The sequence below is a fragment of the Indicator indicator genome, chromosome 30 (genome assembly GCF_027791375.1).
Source record: "Indicator indicator isolate 239-I01 chromosome 30, UM_Iind_1.1, whole genome shotgun sequence".
In the NCBI taxonomy this organism is placed as follows: Eukaryota; Metazoa; Chordata; class Aves; order Piciformes; family Indicatoridae; genus Indicator; species Indicator indicator.
Genome location: NC_072039.1, coordinates 9,752,482 through 9,773,940, shown reverse-complemented (window position 1 = coordinate 9,773,940; position 21,459 = coordinate 9,752,482). Strand labels below are relative to the sequence as shown.

The following is a 21,459-nucleotide window of genomic DNA, read 5'->3' as shown; positions in this document are numbered from 1 at the left end:
GTTTGTGGCTCTGAGCAACCTGCTGTAGTTGGGGATGTCCCTGCTGACTGCAGGAGGGTTGGACTGGATGACCTTTAAAGGCCTCTTCAACCCAAACCTGTCTGGAACTCTCTGGTTCTGCTGTGCTTGATCTGTTGGTTATTAAAAGAAGCTCCCAGTCATGCTCAGGTAATCCAGCTTTCATCTGCTGGAATTAAAACTGTCTGGATGTAGCCCTGGCTTAATTGGCAGAGGAGATGTTCTGCTCTGCAGAGGGTAGGGATTAAAAGCCCTCTGTAATATTGAATCCTTTCTTTAGAAGAATTCACACAAGAGTAGATGTCAGAAATAGAAGCAGACCAGTTGCAGAGGAACAGTCCCAGGGGGCTGAGGCTGTGCAGCTCTGGAGAGGGACCCAGCAGTGCCAGTGCTGCCTTGGGGTCACCTTTTTTTTTTTTTTTTGTTTCCATCTCTTGAAAATCACAACAGAAAATCCCATTTCCAGGCTTTCTGGTTGCTAGCCTTGGAAGGTGTTTTGTCTGCTTGAAGATGTCTGTTTGCTAGTGAGTGCAGCAGTCTGTGAATGTGGAACTACAGGGCTGCTTTTTCACAGATTCACAGATTGCAGTGGGTTGGAAGGAACCCTCAAAGGTCATCTTGTCCAACCCCCCTGCAGGCAGCAGGGACACCTCCAACCAGATCAGGCTGCCCAGGGCCACATTGAGTCTGATATGGATTGTCTCCAAGGATGGGACCTCAACCACATCCCTGGGCAACCTCTTTCAGTGTTTCACCTCTCATTGGGACGAGATTGAACAAGGCTAAGGGAAGGGTTCTGCACTTTGGCCACAACAACCCCAGGGGGTGCTACAGGCTGGGGACAGAGTGGCTGAGAGCAGCCAGGCAGAGAGGGACCTGGGGGTGCTGGGTGATAGTAGCTGAAGATGAGCCAGCAGTGTGCCCAGGTGCCCAGGAGAGCCAATGGCATCCTGGCCTGGATCAGGAACAGTGCAGCCAGCAGGACAAGGGAGGTTATTCTGCCCTGTGCTCAGCACTGCTCAGGCCACACCTTGAGTGCTGTGTCCAGTTCTGGGCTCCTCAATTCAAGAGAGATGTTGAGGTGCTGGAAGGTGTCCAGAGAAGGGCAACAAAGCTGGGGAGGGGTCTGGAGCACAAACCCTCTGAGGAGAGGCTGAGGGAGCTGGGGGTGTTCAGCCTGGAGAAGAGGAGGCTCAGGGCAGACCTCATTGCTGTCTACAACTACCTGAAGGGAGGTCGTAGCCAGGTGGGGGTTGGGCTCTTCTCCCAGGCACCCAGCAGCAGAAGGAGGGGACACAGTCTCAAGCTGTGCCAGGGGAGGTCTAGGCTGGATGGTAGGAGGAAGTTCTTCCCAGAGAGAGATTTGCCATTGGGATGTGCTGCCCAGGGAGGTGGTGGAGTCACCATCCCTGGAGGTGTTCAAGAGAAGCCTGGATGAGGCACTTGGTGCCATGGATTAGTTGATTGGATAGGGCTGGGTGATAGGTTGGACTGGAGGATCTTGGAGGTCTCTTCCAACCTGGGTGATTCTATGATTCTGTGATTGTGCAGAACTTCCTCCTGATGTCCAACCTACATCTCCCCTGCTCCAGCTCCAAACCATTGCCCCTCACCCTATCACTACAAGCCCTTCTAAACAGTCTCTCCCCAGCCTTCCTTTTTGGTTCCACCTAAAGCTGCTGGAAGTTTTGGTGCTGTTCACTGATCCTCTTTGCAGAGTTACTGAGGGCTTTAAAGCTCATTCCCAGAGCTTGCTGTCACTGCAGAGCTGTTCAGCTTCATGGATATGTGGTGTAAGGAGACTCTTAGCATGCTTGGTGTCCTGGTCATTACCTTCTATTGCAGCCCTTGTAACTTAATAACCAGCTCAATCTTAATTATTTCCCCCTACAGCCTGAAGGTTACAAGTGGCCATTTAAAAAGAAAAGGGTTTAGCTTTTTAAGAAGCAATATGACCCTGCTGAGATTAATTTCTCTCCAGTATTTCCTCTCCTCTTCCTGAGTGGCTCCAGTTCAGTCACTTCCACTGCCAAACAAAGAGAGCCTTAAATAATTGTGAGCCTTAATTAGATGAGGAACCATGTGCAGTAATTCAGTGAATGGCTTGTTTGACTTGGAGAGCTTCATCCTGGCAGGTGGTGAACAGAGTCCTTGCAGTTGGGAAATAGGAGTGCTTTGCACTCCTGTGATCTCTGAGGTGGTGAATAATACCTTGTGTCAAAGTGGGGAAGCTGCTTCATGAGCTGTCTTCAGGAGCTCAGCGTTGAGGCCATCCAGATCAATTTTTACTGCTGCCTTTTGAATGTTAGAGCCCAGAGAGGTGGCTGATAGTGGAGATAAAAAAAAAAAAAAACAACAACAAAAAAAACCCCAAAACAGTAACAAAAAAGCAACCAACCAAAAAAAAAAAAAAACAACCCAAAAACCAAACCCCACTGTTTAAATAAATAAATAAATAAATAAATGTAGAAAACCAGTAGCTGAAAGTTGCTGCATTACAAATGCTGAGTGGCAACTAATTCCCAAGTGCCACATGGGACCTAGCATTGCATCTCCTGTCTCAGGTAGCAGCAGGCTTAAAGGCTTCTGAGCCAAGTGGCCTTGGGAAGTGCAGTGGGAAGGTGTGATTTTTATTTCCCACAAGGGGAAACATGAAGGTAAAGCCTAGGAAGTCATGGGGTCACAGAATTGTTTTGGTTGGAAAAGCCTTTTAAGCTCATCCAGTCCAACCCTTCTCTGACTCTGCCAAGGCTGGGGCTACACCATGGCCCTCACCACCACAGCTCTGCCTCTTTGAAACACCTCCAGGGATGGGCATTCAACCACCTCCCTGGGCAGCCTGTGCCAGCCTTTGAGAAGTCTTTCAGTGAAGAAGTTTCTTCTCATCTCCAACCTAAATCTCCCTTGCTGCAACTTGAGGCCATTTCCTCTCATCCCATCACTTGTTCCTTGGGAGAAGAAACCAACCCCCACCTGGCTCCAACCTCCCTCTTACTAAGCCCTTTTCTGCATAAAAATTCCTCTGTGTTCAGGAAAGGACCTTCCCTGTGCATGTGCCTGGGGAAGAATCCATATCTCAGGGTGCTCAGTCCTCATGCCCTCAGGTCATTAAAGAGCAGCTGAATGCTTTGCTTTCTCTTCCCAGTCTCCCCTCTGCTCCTCAGGAATGCTGTGTGGCAGCACAGCTCATCAGAGAAGAGTTTCCTAGGAGTCCTCTCCCTACAAGGATGGACTCCATCCTTCCAACCCAGGGTTTGCTGTGTGAGGCTGAGGTCTGCAAGGAGCCACACCAAGCTTTGCCCCACTGCTTGGCTTTGTCCTGTATGTGGCCCACACTGTTAGGAGCTTTCCTGAGCATACAGGAAATTATTCTGTAGGGAAAGGCTTAGTAACAATTGACTGGATGAGAGGAAATTACCTCAAGTTGCAGCAGGTGAGGTTTAGGTTGGACATTAGAAGAAACTTCTTCACTGAAAGGGTTCTCAAAGGCTGGCACAGGCTGCCCAGGGAGGTGGTTGAATGCCCATCCCTGGAGGTGTTTCAAAGAGGCAGAGCTGTGGTGCTGGGGGCCATGGTTTAGCTCCAGCCTTGGCAGAGTCAGAGAAGGGTTGGACTGGGGGATCTCAAAGATCTTTTCCAAGTGACACAACTCTATGGTGAAGATGAACCTCCTCATCTCAGTCTGGTTCTCCCTGGAGGAAACAGAACATTATTCTTGTTAGGACAAACTAATTGAATTTTGGCTGAGTTCCATTTTTTTGTTCAGTGGCAGCTTTTCACATGTCACCATCTCTGCCTTTTTCCCCCTTCCCAGAAGGTCTGTGTTTAGTTCTTGGCAGTTGTGCATGTCTGGGGGAATGTAGTAAATTGTGCTACTATATTGTCCTCACTATATGCATAGGGTTTTATCACCCCCACCCCCAATTGCTTATGCAAATATGTTGATAAGAAAAGAAAGCTGCCATGTGTGGCTCTTCATGAATGTTGATGGGGTTCTGGAGCAGGAAGCTTCTCTCTCTGCTGGTAGAGCAGCAGTCAGCCTGCTGCAGGAGATAATGTAAAGCAATTGCCTCTTCATACCCACTCCTGTGGCTCAGCAGAGAAAAGGGAGGTGTTAGCCACGCTCTGCTGATGCTCCCAGATAACTTGGCTCTCCATTTTAGTCCTGGCTCTCCATTTTAGTCATAGAATCACATAAGGCACCTTAAAGATATCCAATTCCAATCCCCTGCCATGGGCAGGGACACCTCTACTAGACCAGCCTCATCCAACCCAGTGAAGAAGCATCCACAACCTCCCTGGGCAAACCTGGTCCAGTGTCTCCCCACCCTCACACTCAAGAATTTCTTCCTAATCTCCAGTCTCAATCTGCCCTCTTCCAGTTTAAAGCCATTCCCTCTCACCCTGTCACCACAGGCCCTAGTCAAAAGTCCCTCCCCAGCTCTCCTGTAGCCCCTCTAAGGCTGCTCTAAGGTCTTCCCAGAGCCTTCTCTTCTCCAGGCTGAACAATCCCAACTCTCTCCCCATAGGGCTCTGGCCCTCTGATCATGTTTGTGGCCTCCTCTGGACCCTCTGCAGCAGTTTGGTGTAGTCCTAGCTCACCATTTTAGTCCTGGCTCCTGGTTGTCTTTGCAGTGTATCTCTTAGTTTTGCAATAAACTGTTAGAGGGTTGGGTTGTCCACAGATATCCAGGCAGGTGTCTCCATACTTCTGCACCATTGCCCTGTGCCTCCTTGGGGTCCAGCCAATGACATTCCTGGCAGAGTTGTGTAGCCCTTTGCCAGATGTCCCAGTGGTGGCCCAGCCACATGCCTAGCTCTGCTCTTCTGGGCTGGAAGGCCATCATGAGTTTCCTCTCCTTTCCTTTGCCTGTTTCCCCAGCACTGATGCCTGCTCAGGGCACTGCTCCTTGCCCTGGCTGTGGGATCTGCTGAATTCAGGCAGGTCTGGCATTGCTGGGCACATGATTAGGGAACAATTAGTGGTGGGACCATGAGGAGCAGAGTCTGGGGACCTGGGAGCATGATGTCCAAGGGGGAGGTGTGTGCTGGCTCCTGTGTCCTCTCAGGGAAGGTGTGTTTGTCTTTCCAGGCAGCACAGCCTGGTTTCAGAGCCAGCTGAAGGAACTTTTCTTGCTATTTTCTGCTATGATGCTAGCTTAAAAAAAAAAAAAAAGAAAAAGAAAAAAAAAAAGGAAACAAGGGAAAGGTTTGAGCCATTTGTCTTCTGTTGATGTATTTATCACCTTAAAAGCTTTACCAGGTGGTGAAAACTTCATGGAAAACCCTGATGGCATCAGGCTGAAATCAGCCCAGTGTTTAGTGTTGGCTTGCCAGTTGCAAGGACGTCGTGGAACTGTTTTGGGTCTTAAATCATTTAGCTCTGGAATAATCACAAGATTGTTAAAGCCCAACCTGGAAATCACAGAATTGTTTTGGTTGGAAAAGATCTCTGAGATCATTGAGTCAAACCATTGACCCCAACACCACCATGGCCATTAAACCATGTCCTCAAGTGCCATGGCCACAGGTTTCTTGAACACCTCCAGGGATGGGGACTCCACCACTGCCCTGGGCAGCCTGTTCCAATGCCTGACCGCTCTTACAGCAAAGAAATTTTCCTAGTATCCAACCTAAACCTCCCCTGGTGCAGTTTCAGGCCATTTCTTGTCCTTCTATTGCTTGATACTAGGGAGAAGAGGCCAACCCCCACCTCACTGCAACCTCCTTTCAGGGAGCTGTAGAGAGCAAGGAGGTCTCCTCTCAGCCTCCTCTTCTCCAGACTAAATACCCTCAGTTCCCTCAGCTGCTCCTCCCCAGCCCTGTTCTCCAGACCCTTCCCCAGCTTTGTTGCTCTTCTCTGGACCTGCTCCAGCTCCTCAATGTCCTTCCTGGAGTGAGGAGCCCAAAACTAAACCCAGGACTCGAGGTGTGGCCAGTACAGGAGGACAATCCCTGCCCTGGTCCTGCTGGCCACACTATTGCTGATCCTAGCCAGGGTGCTGGTGGCCTTCTTGGCCAGCTGAGCACACTGCTGTCTCATCTTCAGCTGCTGTTGACCAGCAGCCTCAAGTCTTGGGGGTGATGAAGGCTGCTCTGCCCCATGCCCTGTGTCTGCTTTTCATTCCTCAGCAGCTGCTTTCTGTGTCACACTTAAAGGATTGCTCCCAGCTCCTGATGGGTCAGAGCAGGGCTGTTGCAGCACCAAAAATGTTTCATGTTCATTAATCTGCTTTTGCAAGCAATCCTGCCAGCCTTCTTCTGGTTGTTCTGGTGGGAATGGCATTGTCCCCTTAGTCTTCAGCAGGTAGTTCCCAGCCTTAACAGCTCCGTTGTGTCAGGATGGCTTCAAAGTTGAAGGGTTTAAAATCTTGCCTTGGTGACCCAGCTGGAGTTCAGGACACAGCCATGCTGGTGGACAGCAGGATGACCATGAGCCAGCAATGTCCCCTTGTGGCCAAGAAGGCCAATGGTATCCTGGGGTGCATCAAGAAGAGTGTTGCAAGGAGTTTGAGGGAGGTTCTCCTCCCCCTCTTCACTTCTCTGGTGAGGGCTCCTGTGGAGTACTCTGTCCAGTCCTGGGCTCCTCAGTTCAAGGAGGACAGGGAACTGCTTGAGAGGGTACAGCAAAGGGTTCCAAAGGTGATGAGGGGACTGCAACATCTCTCTTATAAGGAAAGGCTGAGGGACCTGGGGCTTTTCAGCCTGTTAAAGAGCAGACTGAGGGGGAATCTTCTCGATGATGATCAATACTGAAAGGGTGGGACCAGGCTTTTGTCATGGTGCCCAGTGTCAGGACAAGGGGTAATGGGCACAGACTTGAACACTGGAAGTTCCAGCTGAACATGAGGAGGAAGTGGAGAGTACTGGAGCAGGCTACCCAGAGAAGTGGTGGAGTCTCCTCCTCTAGGCTCCTTCAAAACCCACCTGAGTGCTGTCCTGTGCAGCCTGCTCTGGCTGACCCTGCTCTGTCAGGGAGCTTGGACTGGATGATCTCCAGAGGTCCCTTCCAACCCCTCCAGGTCTGTGATTGTTAGTGTGTGAAGAATGAGTGCTGGGTGAGTTGAGCATTGCTGAGACTCATCCCTCACTGGTGTGACTCTGCAGTCTCCCATCCCTGCTCTGTGCAGAGGACAACTCCTGCAAGACTCTGCTGGAGTCATGCAGGCAGTGATAGCTCAGCCTGAGCAGTGTTTGATTGCAGGAGGTTTGCAGGGCTCAGCAGTTTTCCCAACCAAAAAAGCTTTTAGCTCTTGGGCAGCAAGTCAAGAGCCATTTTAAATGCAGAGCCATCAGGGTTTGGAAAGAACCAGGGAGTCAGTCTGGTTTCCTTCTTTTTTCCCTCTCCCCTCCCCCCCTTTTTGGTGTGTTTTTTTTTTTTTTTTTGTTTTTTTTGTTTTTTTTTTTTATGAAGTGCATAATAAGCTCTTAGCTCAGATAAATCCTCATTGAGGATTCACTCAGGGCTCTTGCTAAATGAGCAGAGCAGGGCTGCTAGACAAATGCAGCTTCAGCTTGGCAAAAGAAGCAATTCTGAAAGTTCTCCTGTGGCAAGAGGATTCGTGGCATTAAACTTCTTTATCTCCCCCCCTCCTCTTCCCAAACACAGCCCTCTTGCCCCTTCCAAGAGGCACCCAAATCCAGCCTGTTCCCCACAGCACACAACTCTGGTGTTGCTGGCAGCAGCAGTACAGGTGAGGTGGCTGAGCTGCTGGAAGGCAGCTCTGTGGGAAAAGCCCTGGGAGTGCTGGTGGTCAGCAGGATGACCATGAGCCAGCAGTGGGCTCTCCTGGCCAAGAAGGAAATGGCATCCTGGAGTGCATCAAGAAAAGTCTGGCCAGCAGGTTGAGGGAGGTTCTGCTCTTCCTCTGTGAGGGAGGTTCTGCTCTTCCTCTGTGAGGGAGGTTCTGCTCTTCTTCTGTGAGGGAGGTTCTGCTCTCCCTCTTTGAGGGAGGTTCTGCTCTTCCTCTTTGAGGGAGGTTCTGCTCTTCCTCTTTGAGGGAGGTTCTGCTCTTCCTCTTTGAGGGAGGTTCTGCTCTCCCTCTTTGAGGGAGGTTCTGCTCTTCCTCTTTGAGGGTGGTTTTGCTCTTCCTCTTTGAGGGAGGTTCTGCTCTTCCTCTTTGAAGGAGGTTCTGCTCTTCCTCTTTGAGGGAGGTTCTGCTCTTCCTCTTTGAGGGTGGTTTTGCTCTTCCTCTTTGAGGGAGGTTCTGCTCTTCCTCTTTGAAGGAGGTTCTGCTCTTCCTCTTTGAGGGAGGTTCTGCTCTTCCTCTTTGAGGGAGGTTCTGCTCTTCCTCTATGAGGGAGGTTCTGCTCTTCCTCTGTGAGGGTGGTTTTGCTCTTCCTCTTTGAGGGAGGTTCTACTCTTCTTCTTTGAGGGAGGTTCTGCTCTCCCTCTTCTCTGCCCTGGTGAGGGCTCATCTGGAGTACTCTATCCAGTTCTGGGCTCCTCAGTTCAAGGACAGGAACTTGCTGGAGAGGGCACAGTAAAGGGTTACAAAGATGATGAGGGGACTGGAACATCTCTTCTGAAGAAAGGCTGATGGACTTGGGGCTGTTTAGCCTGGAGAAGAGCAGACTCAGGGGGGATCTTCTGAAGCCTGATCAATACTGACAGGGTAGGTGTCAGGAGGGTGGGATCAGTCTTTTGTCAGTGGTGCCCACTATCAAGACAAGGGGTAATGGGAACAAACTTGAACACAGGAAGTTCCATCTGAACTTGAGGAGGAACTTCTTTGCTGTGAGGGTGGTAGAGCACTGGAACAGGCTGCCCAGAGAAGTGGTGGAGTCTCCATCTCTGGAGTCATTGAAAACCAACCTGGGTGCCATCCTGTGCAACCTGCTGTGTCAGGGAGGTTGGACTGGATGATCTCCAGAGGTCCCTTCCAGCCCCCACCATGCTGGGGTTCTGTGATTCTGTAAGTCCTCCACTGGCCTCTGGATGCCTTTACCCTGGCCCTAAATGAAAAAAAAAAAACAAAACCCTACAGCTGGGCAACCAATCCAGTCTGTACCCTGCTAGCTTTGGCATAGCTGTGGCATTTGGTGGAGCTCCTCAGTGCCCCCTGACCTGGTCCCATGCTTCTTTTCCTTCCAGTTCAAGATCAACGGCGAGTGGTGCACCTGGATCGACTACGACCGCTTCCAGGAGCTGGTGCGAGAGCACGAGAGGAGTGGTGGCTCCAAGACCTTCACAGCAGCTGACTATGCAGCCAGAACTCCTCACTGGGCCCTGTTTGGGTCCAGAGAAAGGGGATTTGATCCCGTGGAAGTGAGATACCAGCGGAGGAACAAGGGCAGAGACATCTCTGGGTGCTGAGGTTAGGTCGGACTCACCAAGCTCTGGGCTGGCTGCTGACTTTTGGTCTCCATTTCTTGGCTAACAGTGATTTTGAATCCATTCCCCTAGATTTTTCTCTGCTGTTTGATATTGAGAGGGAAGGTGGAGCCTTTATTTAACCCTTCCCTCCTGTTTTTTTAACTCCAAGAAGCTCTCAGTCCTGACACTGCTCTCCACCTCATGATCAATGCCCAGTGGCACGTGCCAGTGACTCCTCATACCCGGCAGAGCGATGGGGGATGCTGAGGCTGTGGTCTCCACAGTGCAGAGTTTGGAGTTGGACTTTCATGCCCTGCTATGAGGAGAGCCTGGCACCTGCTGGCACCCAACTCAGCAGCAAAACATTCTGCATCCATAAGTGCCATGGGGACTCCAACACCACAGGCTGGTTGGATCGGCGCAGGTGGGACCACGGAAGGACCTGGATCTAAAACCTCCAAGCACAGCTGGAAGTGTCACTGTACAGACTAATAAAGGTTTCTGTCTTCTAAACAGTGGTGCCAGTTCCCCTAAAGAGCCCAACCCCAAGGAGCTGAGGGCTTGGGAATGGTCTAAGCAGCAGCACCACTCTTAATGTCTTTGCTGTGAAGGTGGTGAGACACTGGAATGGGTTGCACAGAGAAGTTGTGGATGCTTCATCCCTGGAAGTGTTCAAGGCCAGGCTGGATGAGGCCTTGAGCAACCTGATCTAGTGGGAAGTATCCCTGCCCATGGCAGGGGTGTTGGAACTGATGACCCTTAAGGTCCCTTCCAACTCAAGCCATTCCATGATTCTGTGATCTGCACCTTCTGCTCTGTCTCCAAGTATCTTCCAACCTGCTTTGGCAATGAATATTTTCTGAGTGGTTTTCTCTAAGTCCCTCAGCAGCCCTCAGCAACGTTTCAAAGCTCTGCTAGGCTCCCACTGTGTGTGTGCAGTGTTCTGCTGGTGGTGAGGTCGTGCTGTGGGCAGCCAGCAGGCCTGGGGGTCAGCAGGTAGCTTCCTTTGCTCCACCCAGGCAGTGTCACTGCTGCTTTGGGCAGGACTGGCTCTTGCACTTGCACTGCAGTTGCCTCCTGCTCAAAGCAAAGCTCTCAGCACATGTCCCCAGCAGCAGTCCTCTGGCAGGAGCAGCCTCACTTGTGCAACCTAACACAAACCTCCAGCAGGGACTTGTCACATTGATGTCCTGGCCAGTGTGGGCTGCTGCAGCTCCAGCCTCCTGTGGGGATCATGCTCTGGGTGTGCTGGAGCTGGGGAGCTTCACTTTTGCTGGGAGGGGAGTTTTCACCTGTTCTCCAAAGCAGCATTTCATGCCTCACCTGAAATTACTCCTTTTAGGTTGAAAATAGATTGCTGCTCACCAGGATTCTCCTCTGGGCTGAGGCTTGGGGAATCTTCATGGGGATGCACTCTGGAAAAACACAGCCTTGAGTTAAATGAGGTCTTTGGTAGTCTGCCAGGGGCTTGGTAAATGGTCCCAGGCTGGGAAGACTTCTCCAAAGTCAGGATTTCAGGGTCAGGCCATGCTCTTGCCACAGTGGTGCTGTCACCCTGAATAAACTTGACTTAACTGAGTGATGCCAATCCATTTTCCATAGGTTTCAAAGTGGGCCAGAGCCAGCCTCCAGCAGCATGTGGTGCTGGTGGGCTGCAGGATGGTCTCTGTTCTCCTTGCTGCCCCCAGGGATGTCAAGGAACCCCCCCAAAAAAGAGCAGCCCTCCTTTTGGTTTGGGGGTTTTGACAACAGCCAGGGCATGATGTGTGTCCTGGGCACCATTTCCATTGCCTCAACAGCCAGCCTGGGGGCTGGGGTCATTCCATCCTGAAGAGCTTTCAGTTCTTAGAGAGGACAGTCAGGAAGCTGGGGACAGAGTTCTGAGCTTGTCCTGTTGTGACAGGACAAGGGGTGATGGTTTGAACTGCAAGAGGGAGATTCAGACTGGAGAGGAGGAAATGTTTGACACTGAGGGTAGTGAGACCCTGGCCCAGGTTGCCCTGAGAGGTGGGAGAAGCTCCATCCCTGGAACCATTCCAGGTCAGGTTGTTTGTGGCTCTGAGCAACCTGCTGTAGTTGGGGATGTCCCTGCTGAGTGCAGGGAGGTTGGACTGGATGGCCTTTAAAGGTCCCTTCCAACCCAAACCAGTCTTTGATTCTCTGAAAAATTGCTTTATAACCACTTAAAGCCAGGGTGTATTTGAGGAGCCCTGTGCCCTGGCTCCTCTGTCTGGTCCAGCTCATCCTTCCATGGTTGGCATCCCTCCTGGCACTCCCAGGGTGAGTCATTCGGGCTGGGGGCTGCCTGTTCTTTGTGAATGACAAAAAAATGGATTTGTTGCCAAAAATCCCCAGCAGGAAAACATCCCCCAAACAGAGAGCTGTCATCCATCACTTTGGCTTCTCCTGGCTCCACTCCTACATCCCTTAGGATGTTAGAGCTGCTGTTGTGCCTGGAGGGGACAGGAAGAAGGTCCTGAGGTAACCCAAGGGCAACTTTGTCACTGCAGCAGCTGCAAACTGAGCCAGGAGTTGGCAGAGACCCCCAGGGGAGGGGACCCAGCCCAGCAGTGAGGACAGCTCTGGCAGCTGCTGTGGTGGAGGGTGGGCAGTGAATGCTTGGCAAGAGTTTCCAGGGAGTCATGGGGTGGATTGGGCTGTAAGGGACCTTCAAGATCATCCAGTTCCACCCCGCCAAGCCATGGGCAGGGACACCTCCCACCAGCCCAGGTTGCTCAAGGCCTCATCCTGGACTTCCCTGGAGGTGTTCAAGGCCTCCACAACCTCCCTGGGCAGCCTGTTCCAGTGTCTCCCCACCCTCACTGTCAAGAATTTCTTCCTACTGTGCAATCTAAACCTACCCTGCTCAAGCTTCAGTGCGTTGCCTCTTGCCCTGTCACCACACCTCCTTCAAAAAAAGTCCCTCCCCAGCTCTCCTGGAGGCCCCTTCAGGTACTGGAAGGCTGCTTTAAGGTCTCCCTGGAGCCTTCTCTTCTCCAGGCTGAACAGCCCCAACTCCCTCAGCCTGTCCCCATAGGGAAGGTGCTCCAACCAGCCTCCAGAACGTTCTGAATTTTGCTCAGATGGAGCTGGGCTTGCCTAAGCATGAGCCAGTTCAGCTTCCTAACCCATCTGAGGAGTACTGCCTGCTGGCAGGCTGGCTTAGAAGCCTTCAGCCTCAGAACAGAATCACAGATTGCATTGGGTTGGAAGGGAACCTCGAAGGTCATCTTGTCCAACCCCTCTGCAGTCAGCAGGGACACCTCCAACTAGAGCAGGTTGCTCAGAGCCCCACCAAGCCTGACCTTGAGTGTCTCTAGGGATGTGGCCTCCTCCACTGTGTCCCTGGGCATCCTGTCACAGTGTTCCACCACCCTCACCTCCTCCTAACCTCATCCTGGCCATGCCAGCCAGCTCACCACAGAGGACACTGGACATGGCCATTCACCTCCTACAAACACCTGCACCAGCACTGGTGCCAGCTCCATCACCTCCACCCTGCCACCAGGTCCCCCTTTGCCTTTCCCATCGCCTGGCCTTTGCTGGGGATGCTGCTAATCCCCAAATCCTCACCTCGGGGGCACCCACCTGGGAGCTTAACCCACCGCTGCCTGCCTGAGCTCCATCCTCTTTGGCAGGGGCTCAGCTCGGCTCAGCTCTTTAAATCATCTTGGTGCTGAATACCTGCGAGCTGCGAAACACAGACAGCAGCAAAGCCGCCGATCATTAGCTGCTAACGGCCAGGCACAGCAGCTTGCCGCAGGGGACACGAAGCCTCTTGTCACATTATCCCCAGAACCCTCCCTCCCCGAGCCGCTGAGCTGTCAGCAGCAGCGGGGCTGGGGGAGGATGGCAGGTGAGCCCCCGCTGGCAGCTTGGTTTCAGCTTTAATCACAACAGCAGGACCTGGCTGGGAAGTCTGGCAGCAAAACGAGCAGGTTGCAGCCTTTGCTGTTGCTGCCTCCTGGAATGGGGTGGGTTGGAAGGGGCCTTAAAGATCATCCAGGGGCTCTGACCTCCCTGCAGCTCCTTGCTGCCCCCACCCTGCTGTAATCCCAGGCAGCAGCCAGGCTCTCAGGCTGGGGCTCCCTGCTTGCACTTCCATGTCCAACCCAAGGTATCACCAGCAGGTTGAAGGACCTCAGACCTGACACAGGAAAGCTCAGCCATGTCAGACTGCCTGGCTGTCCAAAACCTGGCCCCAATTCTGGGTCTGGCAACAGGTCAGCACTGGCAGTGGAAGTTTAGTTGGAAAAGACCTTTGGAGTCCAAGCACTAACCCAGCACTGCCAGCTCACCACTAAACCATGGCCTTCAGTTCCACATCTGCACAGCTTTGAAAGCCCTGCAGGGATGAGGACTCCACCTCTGCCATGGGCAGCCTGGGCCAGGGCTTCACAGCCCTTCTGGGGAAGAAATTGTTCCTTGTGGCCAACATGAACCAATATTCCCAGTGGGAAGAAAAAAGTTTGCTCTAGCTGTGCTGGGTGGACTGTGTGGTCCTTGTTATCCATGCTTCTCTGTGCCTGGAGATCAAAGCCTCCTCAAGCATCAGGCTTTGCACAAATGTGGGGAGTAGTCACAGCTGCTCCATCCCCCAGCAGCCCTGGTACTGGCAAATGTGGGTGATGGCAGTGCTGCAGCCTCCTGTGCTTGGGTGAAGGTGAAGCTCTCCATGCCCCCATGCTGCCTCCGTCCTTGGAGGGTTTTATAACCCAGCTGGATAAAGCCCTGAGCAACCAGGTAGGACCCCATGGCTAAACACATTAGGGAAGGTGGAGCTGGAGACCTCCAGAGATGCCTAACCCAAACCATCTGGGGGTCTTTATCATAGAATCAGAGAATCATTCAGGTTGGAAAAGACTCTTGAGGTCATCAGGGAGCTGAGTTTTGCCATGGGTCATCCAAAGTCTCCTTGGTGCTGAGCCCTTCTGGTTTCCACCACAACCAAACCCAGCCTAGGCTTGGGGGTAGCCTACCTCCTTGCCAGGTGATGGGAATCATCATGAGTGGGTTTTATAACCCAGCTGGATAAAGCCCTGAGCAACCAGGTAGGACCCCATGGCTACCATATTAGAGAAGGTTGAGCTGGAGACCTCCAGAGATGCCTAACCCAAACCATCTGGGGGGTCTTTCTCATAGAATCAGAGAATCTTTCAGGTTGGAAAAGACCCTTGAGATCATCAGGGAGCTGAGTTTTGCCATGGGTCATCCAAACTGACAGAGTCTCCTTGCTGCTGAACCCTTCTGGTTTCTACCACAACACCCAGCCTGGGTTTGGAGGTAGTTTACCTCCTTGCCACAGAATGGGTTTCATCCTGAGTCCTTCCTGTGTCCTCCTGCAGTGAAGGTAGGACCTGCTCTACTGCTTGCACCACAAAGCCACCAGGAGAAGACTTTTCTTCTGGGTTGGGGGTTGTCTGTTTGGGGTTTTTGGGTTTGTTTTTATTTTCCTTAAAGGTCTTCAAGTTGTTATCAAACCTCAAAAGTGCCCAAGGCTGCTTGTGTTTAATCAGCCAATGTCATCCAATTATGTGGGGATAAAGGAGTTATGTCTCCCTCAGCAAACCTGCTTCTCCTGCTTTCTCCAAGGGGAGGGAGAGGTCTTCCCTCAGGATTATGTCATTAAAGAGAGACTTTAGAGAGGAATCTTGCTTTGGTACTTACTTAAAGAGCTTACTCTCAAATCCTCTCAGAAGTGAGCTGCACTTTGCAAATGCTGAGTAAGGGAACCAGGAGCTGATAATCTGCCTGGGGTCCCATTCACTGCTGCACCCCAGGCCTGGATACAGAAGCAGGCTCCAGGTGGGATCAGCCCTCAGGCAGGATCTTGGAGCAGTCCTGGTGTCCTTCATTATGGCTGCAACCTCTGCTTTTCTCTGGAGATGTGCTCTGAAACAGCTGGTTGGGTCCCCCCTCCTTCAGTGGATATCAAGCCTTGGGTGAAGCCTGACCACATTGCCTTGAGATGAGCCCAAGCACTCCTGATTCCATGGGAACTGCAATTGGATGTGGACAAATCTCCTCCAGGGGCATCTCACCTTGTCTCTCTCCACCCTGGTGAAAGCCCATCACTCCCAGAAGGTCTTCAGTGGGGGTTTTACATTAGGCTGCCCCACTTTCAGAGCCAGCTTCACTAATGGTTCAATCCTGCTTCTGCTCCACAGCATCTGTGGCCCCACTGCTGGGAAGAAGGTTTCCTGCTGGCTTTGCTTTGACAGGTCAAGAGTCTTACCCTACAGGAAGGTTGAGAGCCGTGTCACACTTGGGTGTCTCTGCCTGTCTATTTATGAGCTCTAGAAGGCACAAGAGCTGTGGACTTGTTTGGAGAAGGTCTCTGAGCTCACAGAATCAACCAGGTTGGAACAGACCTCAGAGATAATCAAGCCCCACCTATGACTGCTGCAGGGAGGGACCCAGTGCATGAATTCATTCAGCACAGGCCACAAGCCCCCCGAGAAGCTGCTGTGTCTCCTCTGCACTGCCTCTCCAGCTTTATGTGCATTCATGGCCCAAGAGATGACAGCTGGCCATGTGCTACCCCCATGAGCTTGGCAGATGTGAGCATTTGGCAGAACCCCCAGCAGGGTCACTGGGGCCAGCACCTGGAGATGGAGATGGCACTTCAAGAAGCCAAATCCCCAGCTGTGAGCTCTCCTAACAGCCCTCTGTCTAGGTGGCAATTTCTCAGCAGCTTTTAAGCAGTGTCAGAAGCAGGAGCTGGGATGTTTACAGGCTTCTGGAGCTGACAGAAATTGGAGAAGCTTCACAAAAGGACCAGAAAGCACTTCCCAAGCTTTTACTCCTCTGCTTGCTTTTGTCTTTCAGCTCACATTACCCAAGACTGACATTTTTTTTTTTTTTTGTCCAGAAGAAAGCACATCTGGGGAGTTTGAAGGACTCTGTGTTCAGCTGTCAGCTGGAATGTGGCAAGTGGTGGTAGGTGCCACCACAGGAGGACTTTGGGTTCTCTGGCAAATCTGCCCTCTGGTTTTGAATGGGAGCAGAGGGCAAGGGCAAGAGGAGGGATTGAGCTGCTCCAGAGCTGTGTCCATGCATTGGCTGGTCCCTTGCTGAGGGCTGGCAAGAGGGAAGTGCACTTAGAAATATCCAGGATGGAAATATTGGCACCTGAGGTGATGGACACCGTGGTGGTAGGGATGCCAAGGGCACTGTGGTGGTCTGTGGGTCCTTGAACCACAGTTAAAAATCCAGCTGGCTGCTTCAGGGATGCCATCTGGAGTGGCTATTCCTGAAGATGCTCCTTCAAGGAAGGATCACTCTGAGGTTTAGATGTGAGCATCACCCTGCAGTGCACTGGTGGGAGGCCATGGTGTCCTCACCTTGCCATGAAGCCAGCACAGCATCCTCTTGTGGCATCAGAGCATCCCCAGAGCCTGGAGAAACTTGCCTGGCAGCTTTAGGCTGGTGTTCTACCATGCTTAACACCACTACATGGTCCTCTCCCCTTCCATTGCCCCTCTGTTGGTGGGCACCACTGAGCAGTGGTTGTTCTGTTGCATTTGCCTTCCAGGATCTGAAGGGGGCTCCAAGGAAGCTGGGGAGGGACTTTTTAGGATGTCAGGGAGTGATAGGACTGGGAGGAATGGAGCAAAACTAGAAATGGGGAGATTGAGATTGGATGTTAGGAAGAATTTTTTCCCCAGGAGGGTGGTGAGAGACTGGCACAGGTTGCCCAGGGAGGTGGTGGAAGCCTCATCCCTGGAGGTGTTTGCAGCCAGGCTGGATGTGGCTGTGAGCAACCTGCTGTAGTGTGAGGTGTCCCTGCCCATGGCAGGGGGTTGGAACTGGCTGAGCCTTGAGCTCCCTTCCAACCCTGACAATTCTGTGATTCTAAGACCTCAAAGACCATCAAATGCAACCAGCAACCCAACACCACCATGGCCACATGTGTTTTGAACACCTTCAGGGATGGTTCTTCTGGATGATGTGGGGCCAGGCTCTGGTCATGGATATCTTCCAAGGTTTGATGGAAGGAGTGTTGAGGCTGCTCTGCTTCCCTCTGCTCTTCTGTGGCTGTAGTGGTCCCAGCAAGGCTGCAGGCAGCTGTAGAGATGAGAAAGTGTTTGTATAAGTGCAAATCAGGGCAAGGCAGAAGGAGAAGGAGGAACTCAAGGAGACAGCCATCTCCCAGAAGCCTGTGTGAAGCCAGTGAGCTGGGATGGATGATGCATAAGATAAAAAGCCTTGGGTGAGCAGGGAGGGGAAAGAAGGAGCTGTGGAGATTGGGAAAATGGGAGAGACAAGGGGAAGAGCCACAGAGCAGGGCTGTGGTGTTTCAGATTTGCTAGGAAAAAGCGGGGGGGGAAAGGCAAATAAATCCACCAAACCTCAACTGAAGTTCAGTCTGGAGAAGAGAAGGCTCTGAGGTGACCTTCTTGTGGCCTTTCAATATCTGAAGGGGGCTCCAAGAAAGCTGGGGAGGGACTTTTGAGGCTCTCAGGTAGTGATAGGACTGGGGGGAATGGAATAAAGCTGGAAGTGGGGAGATTCAGGCTGGATGTGAGGAAGAAGTTCTTACCCATGAGAGTGGTGAGAGCCTGGAATGGGTTGTGCAGGGAGGTGGTTGAGGCTCCATCCCTGGAGGTGTTTGCAGCCAGGCTGGATGAGGCTGTGGCCAGCCTGATGTAGTGTGAGGTGTCCCTGCCCATGGCAGGGGGGTTGGAACTGGCTGAGCCTTGTGGTCCCTTCCAACCCTGACTGATTCTATGATTCTATGTGCTGGTGGTCCCCTGCTGCTGTGGCTCAAGGCTGGTTGCTGCTCTGGAGCTGTGGGCTGAGAAAAAGCTGAGCTGAGGGGCAGGTGGGATAAGAGCTTGGGATGTGTGTTAAGGTGGTCTGGGTGCTCAGGGCTGAGGTGAAGGAGAGGCAGTGTCCCTCTGTAGGACACAGCTGGTGTCCTTGGAGGGATGCCTGGAGATGAGGCTGTAAATCTGCTGTGCATTGTCAGCACAAGTAGCTACAGGATGCTCATCACATCCTCTGCCATGGTGCTGCAGCTTCTCTGCCATCACAAACCTGTGTCCCTGTGGCTCCAGGTTGTCAGATGTTTCACACACTCTAGATCCTGATGTCAGCTGTCTCCAGAGCAGCTGCTGCTGCAGGGCTGTCTGCCCCCATGCTGGGCTTGGAGGGTAAGTGTTTTCCCTGAAGCCCCCATCTTGGACTCCTGCCCCCTAAGACAGAATCTCACAGCATCCCAGCATGGTGGGGTTGGAAGGGACCCCTGGAGACCACCCAGTCCAACCCCACTGCTCCAGCAGGGCACCCACAGCAGCTTGTCCAGGAGCACAATGCCCAGGGGGGTTTGGAAGCTCTCCACACAAGGAGATTCCACAACCTCTCTGGACAGCCTGCTCCAGGGTTCCAGCACCCTCACAACAAACAACTTTCTCCTCCTGTTCAAATGGAATCTCCTGGGTTTGTGCCCATTGCTGCTCCTTGCCCTGTCTCTGGGCACCACTGACAAGAGTCTGGCCCCAGCCTCTTGCCCCCCACAGCTCCTTTAGCTCTTGCTGAGCATTGCTCAGCTCCCCTCTGGGGCTGCTCTTCTGCAGGCTCTCAGCCCCAGGGCTCTCAGCCTTTGCTCCTCACAGAGCTGCTCCAGGCCCCTCAGCAGCCTTGCAGCCTCCCTCCAGTAGTTCCCTGTCTCTCTTGAACTGGGGAGCTCAGACCTGGACACAACCCAGGACTCCAGATGTGGCCTCCCTAGGGCAGTGTGTGGCTGGATCACTCCTCTCTGATCTGCAGAGGGAGTCAAGCCCCTGGTGTGCTACAGCTGAGGGAATGGATCCATGAAAACCTTGCTGTGCAATTTCAAACCCCTGGGACTGGCTGAATTCAGCTGACCTGAGCACTCTGCAGGAGTCTGACAGCCACTGATTGATTCTGCTGCTGTCAAACCTGTAACACTGGGAGCAGGCTCTGGGAGGAGGGTCAGTGCTGCCCAGGACAATGTGTGAGCTGGGTAGTGAGCTGCAGAAACTCTTATCTGCTCTCTTCTCCCTTCCTGACGACCCTGGGAAGCTTTTCCAAACCCCTCTGATACTGAAAGACTGAGAGTCCTGAGGCTGTCTAGTCTTGAGTAGGCTGAGAGGGGATCTGATCAATGTCTATCAATATCTGAGGGGTGGGTGTCAGGATGAAGGTGCCAGGGATCTTTTGGTGGTGCCCAGCGATGGGACAAGGAACAATAAGGAACAAGCTGGAACCCAGGAGGTTCCACCTCAACATAAGGAGAAACTTCTTCACTGTGAGGGTGCTGGAGCCCTGGAACAGGCTGCCCAGAGAGGTTGTGGAGTCTCCTTGTGTGGAGACTTTGAGAACCTGTTTGCATTCCTGGGTGGCCTGCTGCAGGTGATCCTGCTTTGGTAGGGGAGTTGGACTCAATGCTCTCCAGAAGTCCCTTCCACCCCCTTACCTTCTGTGATTCTAGGAAGCCCCTTTGCCCATGGGTGGTGCCCAGCACTCCCCTGGTCTGGAAGATGTCCTTTGGGACATGGCCTCTTAGATCTGTGGGTCCTGCTCCTTCCAGGCCCTTTACACCCAGGTCTGTGTCATGGTGGTGGTGGTGGTGGCTGACCATGGGTTGTGTTTGCTGAGCTCTCATCTCCCAGGTTATGCATCCCAGTGTGGTGCCAGGAAAGCATTCCTGGTCCTGATTGTCTGCTCTCTGCACGGCTCTGCTCCATGACCTGTCTCTTCTTGGCTGCAAATATTCAAGAGAGAAGTTAAGTGGAGTTAAGAGCCCACGTTAATAATTAAGTTGTTCTTCTGCAGCCTCTTTCTCTGGGAAAATCCTGTGGCACAGCACAGCTCTACCTTTGTGGTGGAGACTGAGTGCCCTGAGCAGTCCAGCAGCAGCAGGTGGGCATGGTTGGCTCTTGTGGTCTGTGCAAAAGGAGTGAATCCTGCTGCTTTTGCTGGGTGTGAGTTTGAGGCACCAGCTCCACCACTCCAGAGCAGCAGGTAGAGGATCTTCTGCAGGAATTCATGATGAGAAAATTCAGCTCACCTCCAAGACCCACATCTCAAAGGCAGGCAGGCAGGCAGGCTGCACTCATGGCTTTACCAGAGCTTCTCCTTCAGTAGGAGCTCTGCTCCTTGATCAGAAATGCAAAGCCCCCCAGGGATAACCCTCAGTGCTCCTCAGACAGGGATCTCACAGTGGTCTCAAAGCCCAACATGACAGAGTTTTGGAAGGTGTGTGTTAACTGGTGAAGCAGCACTCCAGCTGAAGTCACAGGACAATCCCAGCAACAAAAATACTCCAGCTACAGGAGGAGCACGGTGGGGACACAGGAGGAGCACGGTGGGGACACAGGAGGAGCATGGTAGGGACACAGGAGGCACTGGTTTGTTATTGTAATGCTGGAGGAGGAGTCGGGCTCAGTCCCAGCCCTTCAGCCTTCCCCCTGCAATTTGGCAAATGCCAGCAGCTTTGGAAAGTTCACAGAATTCCAGCATGAGGAACACCTGGAGATCATCCAGTCCAACCCCACTGCTACAGCAGGGCACCCACAGCAGCTTGCCCAGGAGCACAATGCCCAGGGGGGTTTGGAAGCTCTCCACACAAGGAGACTCCACAACCTCTCTGGGCAGCCTGCTCCAGGCCTCCAGCACCCTCACAACAAACAACTTTCTCCTCCTGTTCAGGTGGAACCTCCTGGGTTCTGGTTTGTGCCCATTGCCCTTTGTCCTGTCCCAGGGCACCACTGAGCAGAGTCTGGCCCCAGCCTCTTGCCCCCCACAGCTCCTTTAGCTCTTGCTGAGCATTGCTCAGCTCCCCTCTGGGGCTGCTCTTCTGCAGGCTCTCAGCCCCAGGGCTCTCAGCCTTTGCTCCTCACAGAGCTGCTCCAGGCCCCTCAGCAGCTTTGCAGCCTCCCCTGCACTCTCTCCAGTAGTTCCCTGTCTCTCTTGAACTGGGGAGCCCAGACCTGGACACAACTGCAGGTGTGGCCTCACAGGGCAGAGTAGAGGGGGAGGAGACCCTTCCTCACCTGCTGGCCACACTCTTCTTTGTGTACCTCAGGAGACATTTTCCTGGATCTTTGCTTGAAGCAAACCCATGCTCTGACATCCCTCCCTTTGTCCTCTGCCTCCTC

General features: G+C 52.7%; 1 protein-coding gene across 1 annotated transcript in view; it reads left to right on the top strand.

Moving 5' to 3' along the window:
- The window catches only part of LOC128977105 (S-adenosyl-L-methionine-dependent tRNA 4-demethylwyosine synthase TYW1-like), a 122,832-nt gene extending 113,357 nt beyond the window's left edge, over positions 1 to 9,475 (top strand). Inside the window, exon 16 of the mRNA XM_054394574.1 lies at positions 9,113 to 9,475. Within this exon, the coding sequence (XP_054250549.1) occupies positions 9,113 to 9,334 (222 nt within the window). The 3' untranslated portion in view covers positions 9,335 to 9,475. The remainder of the gene's footprint in view (positions 1 to 9,112) is intronic.
- Positions 9,476 to 21,459: the final 11,984 nt, after the last annotated feature.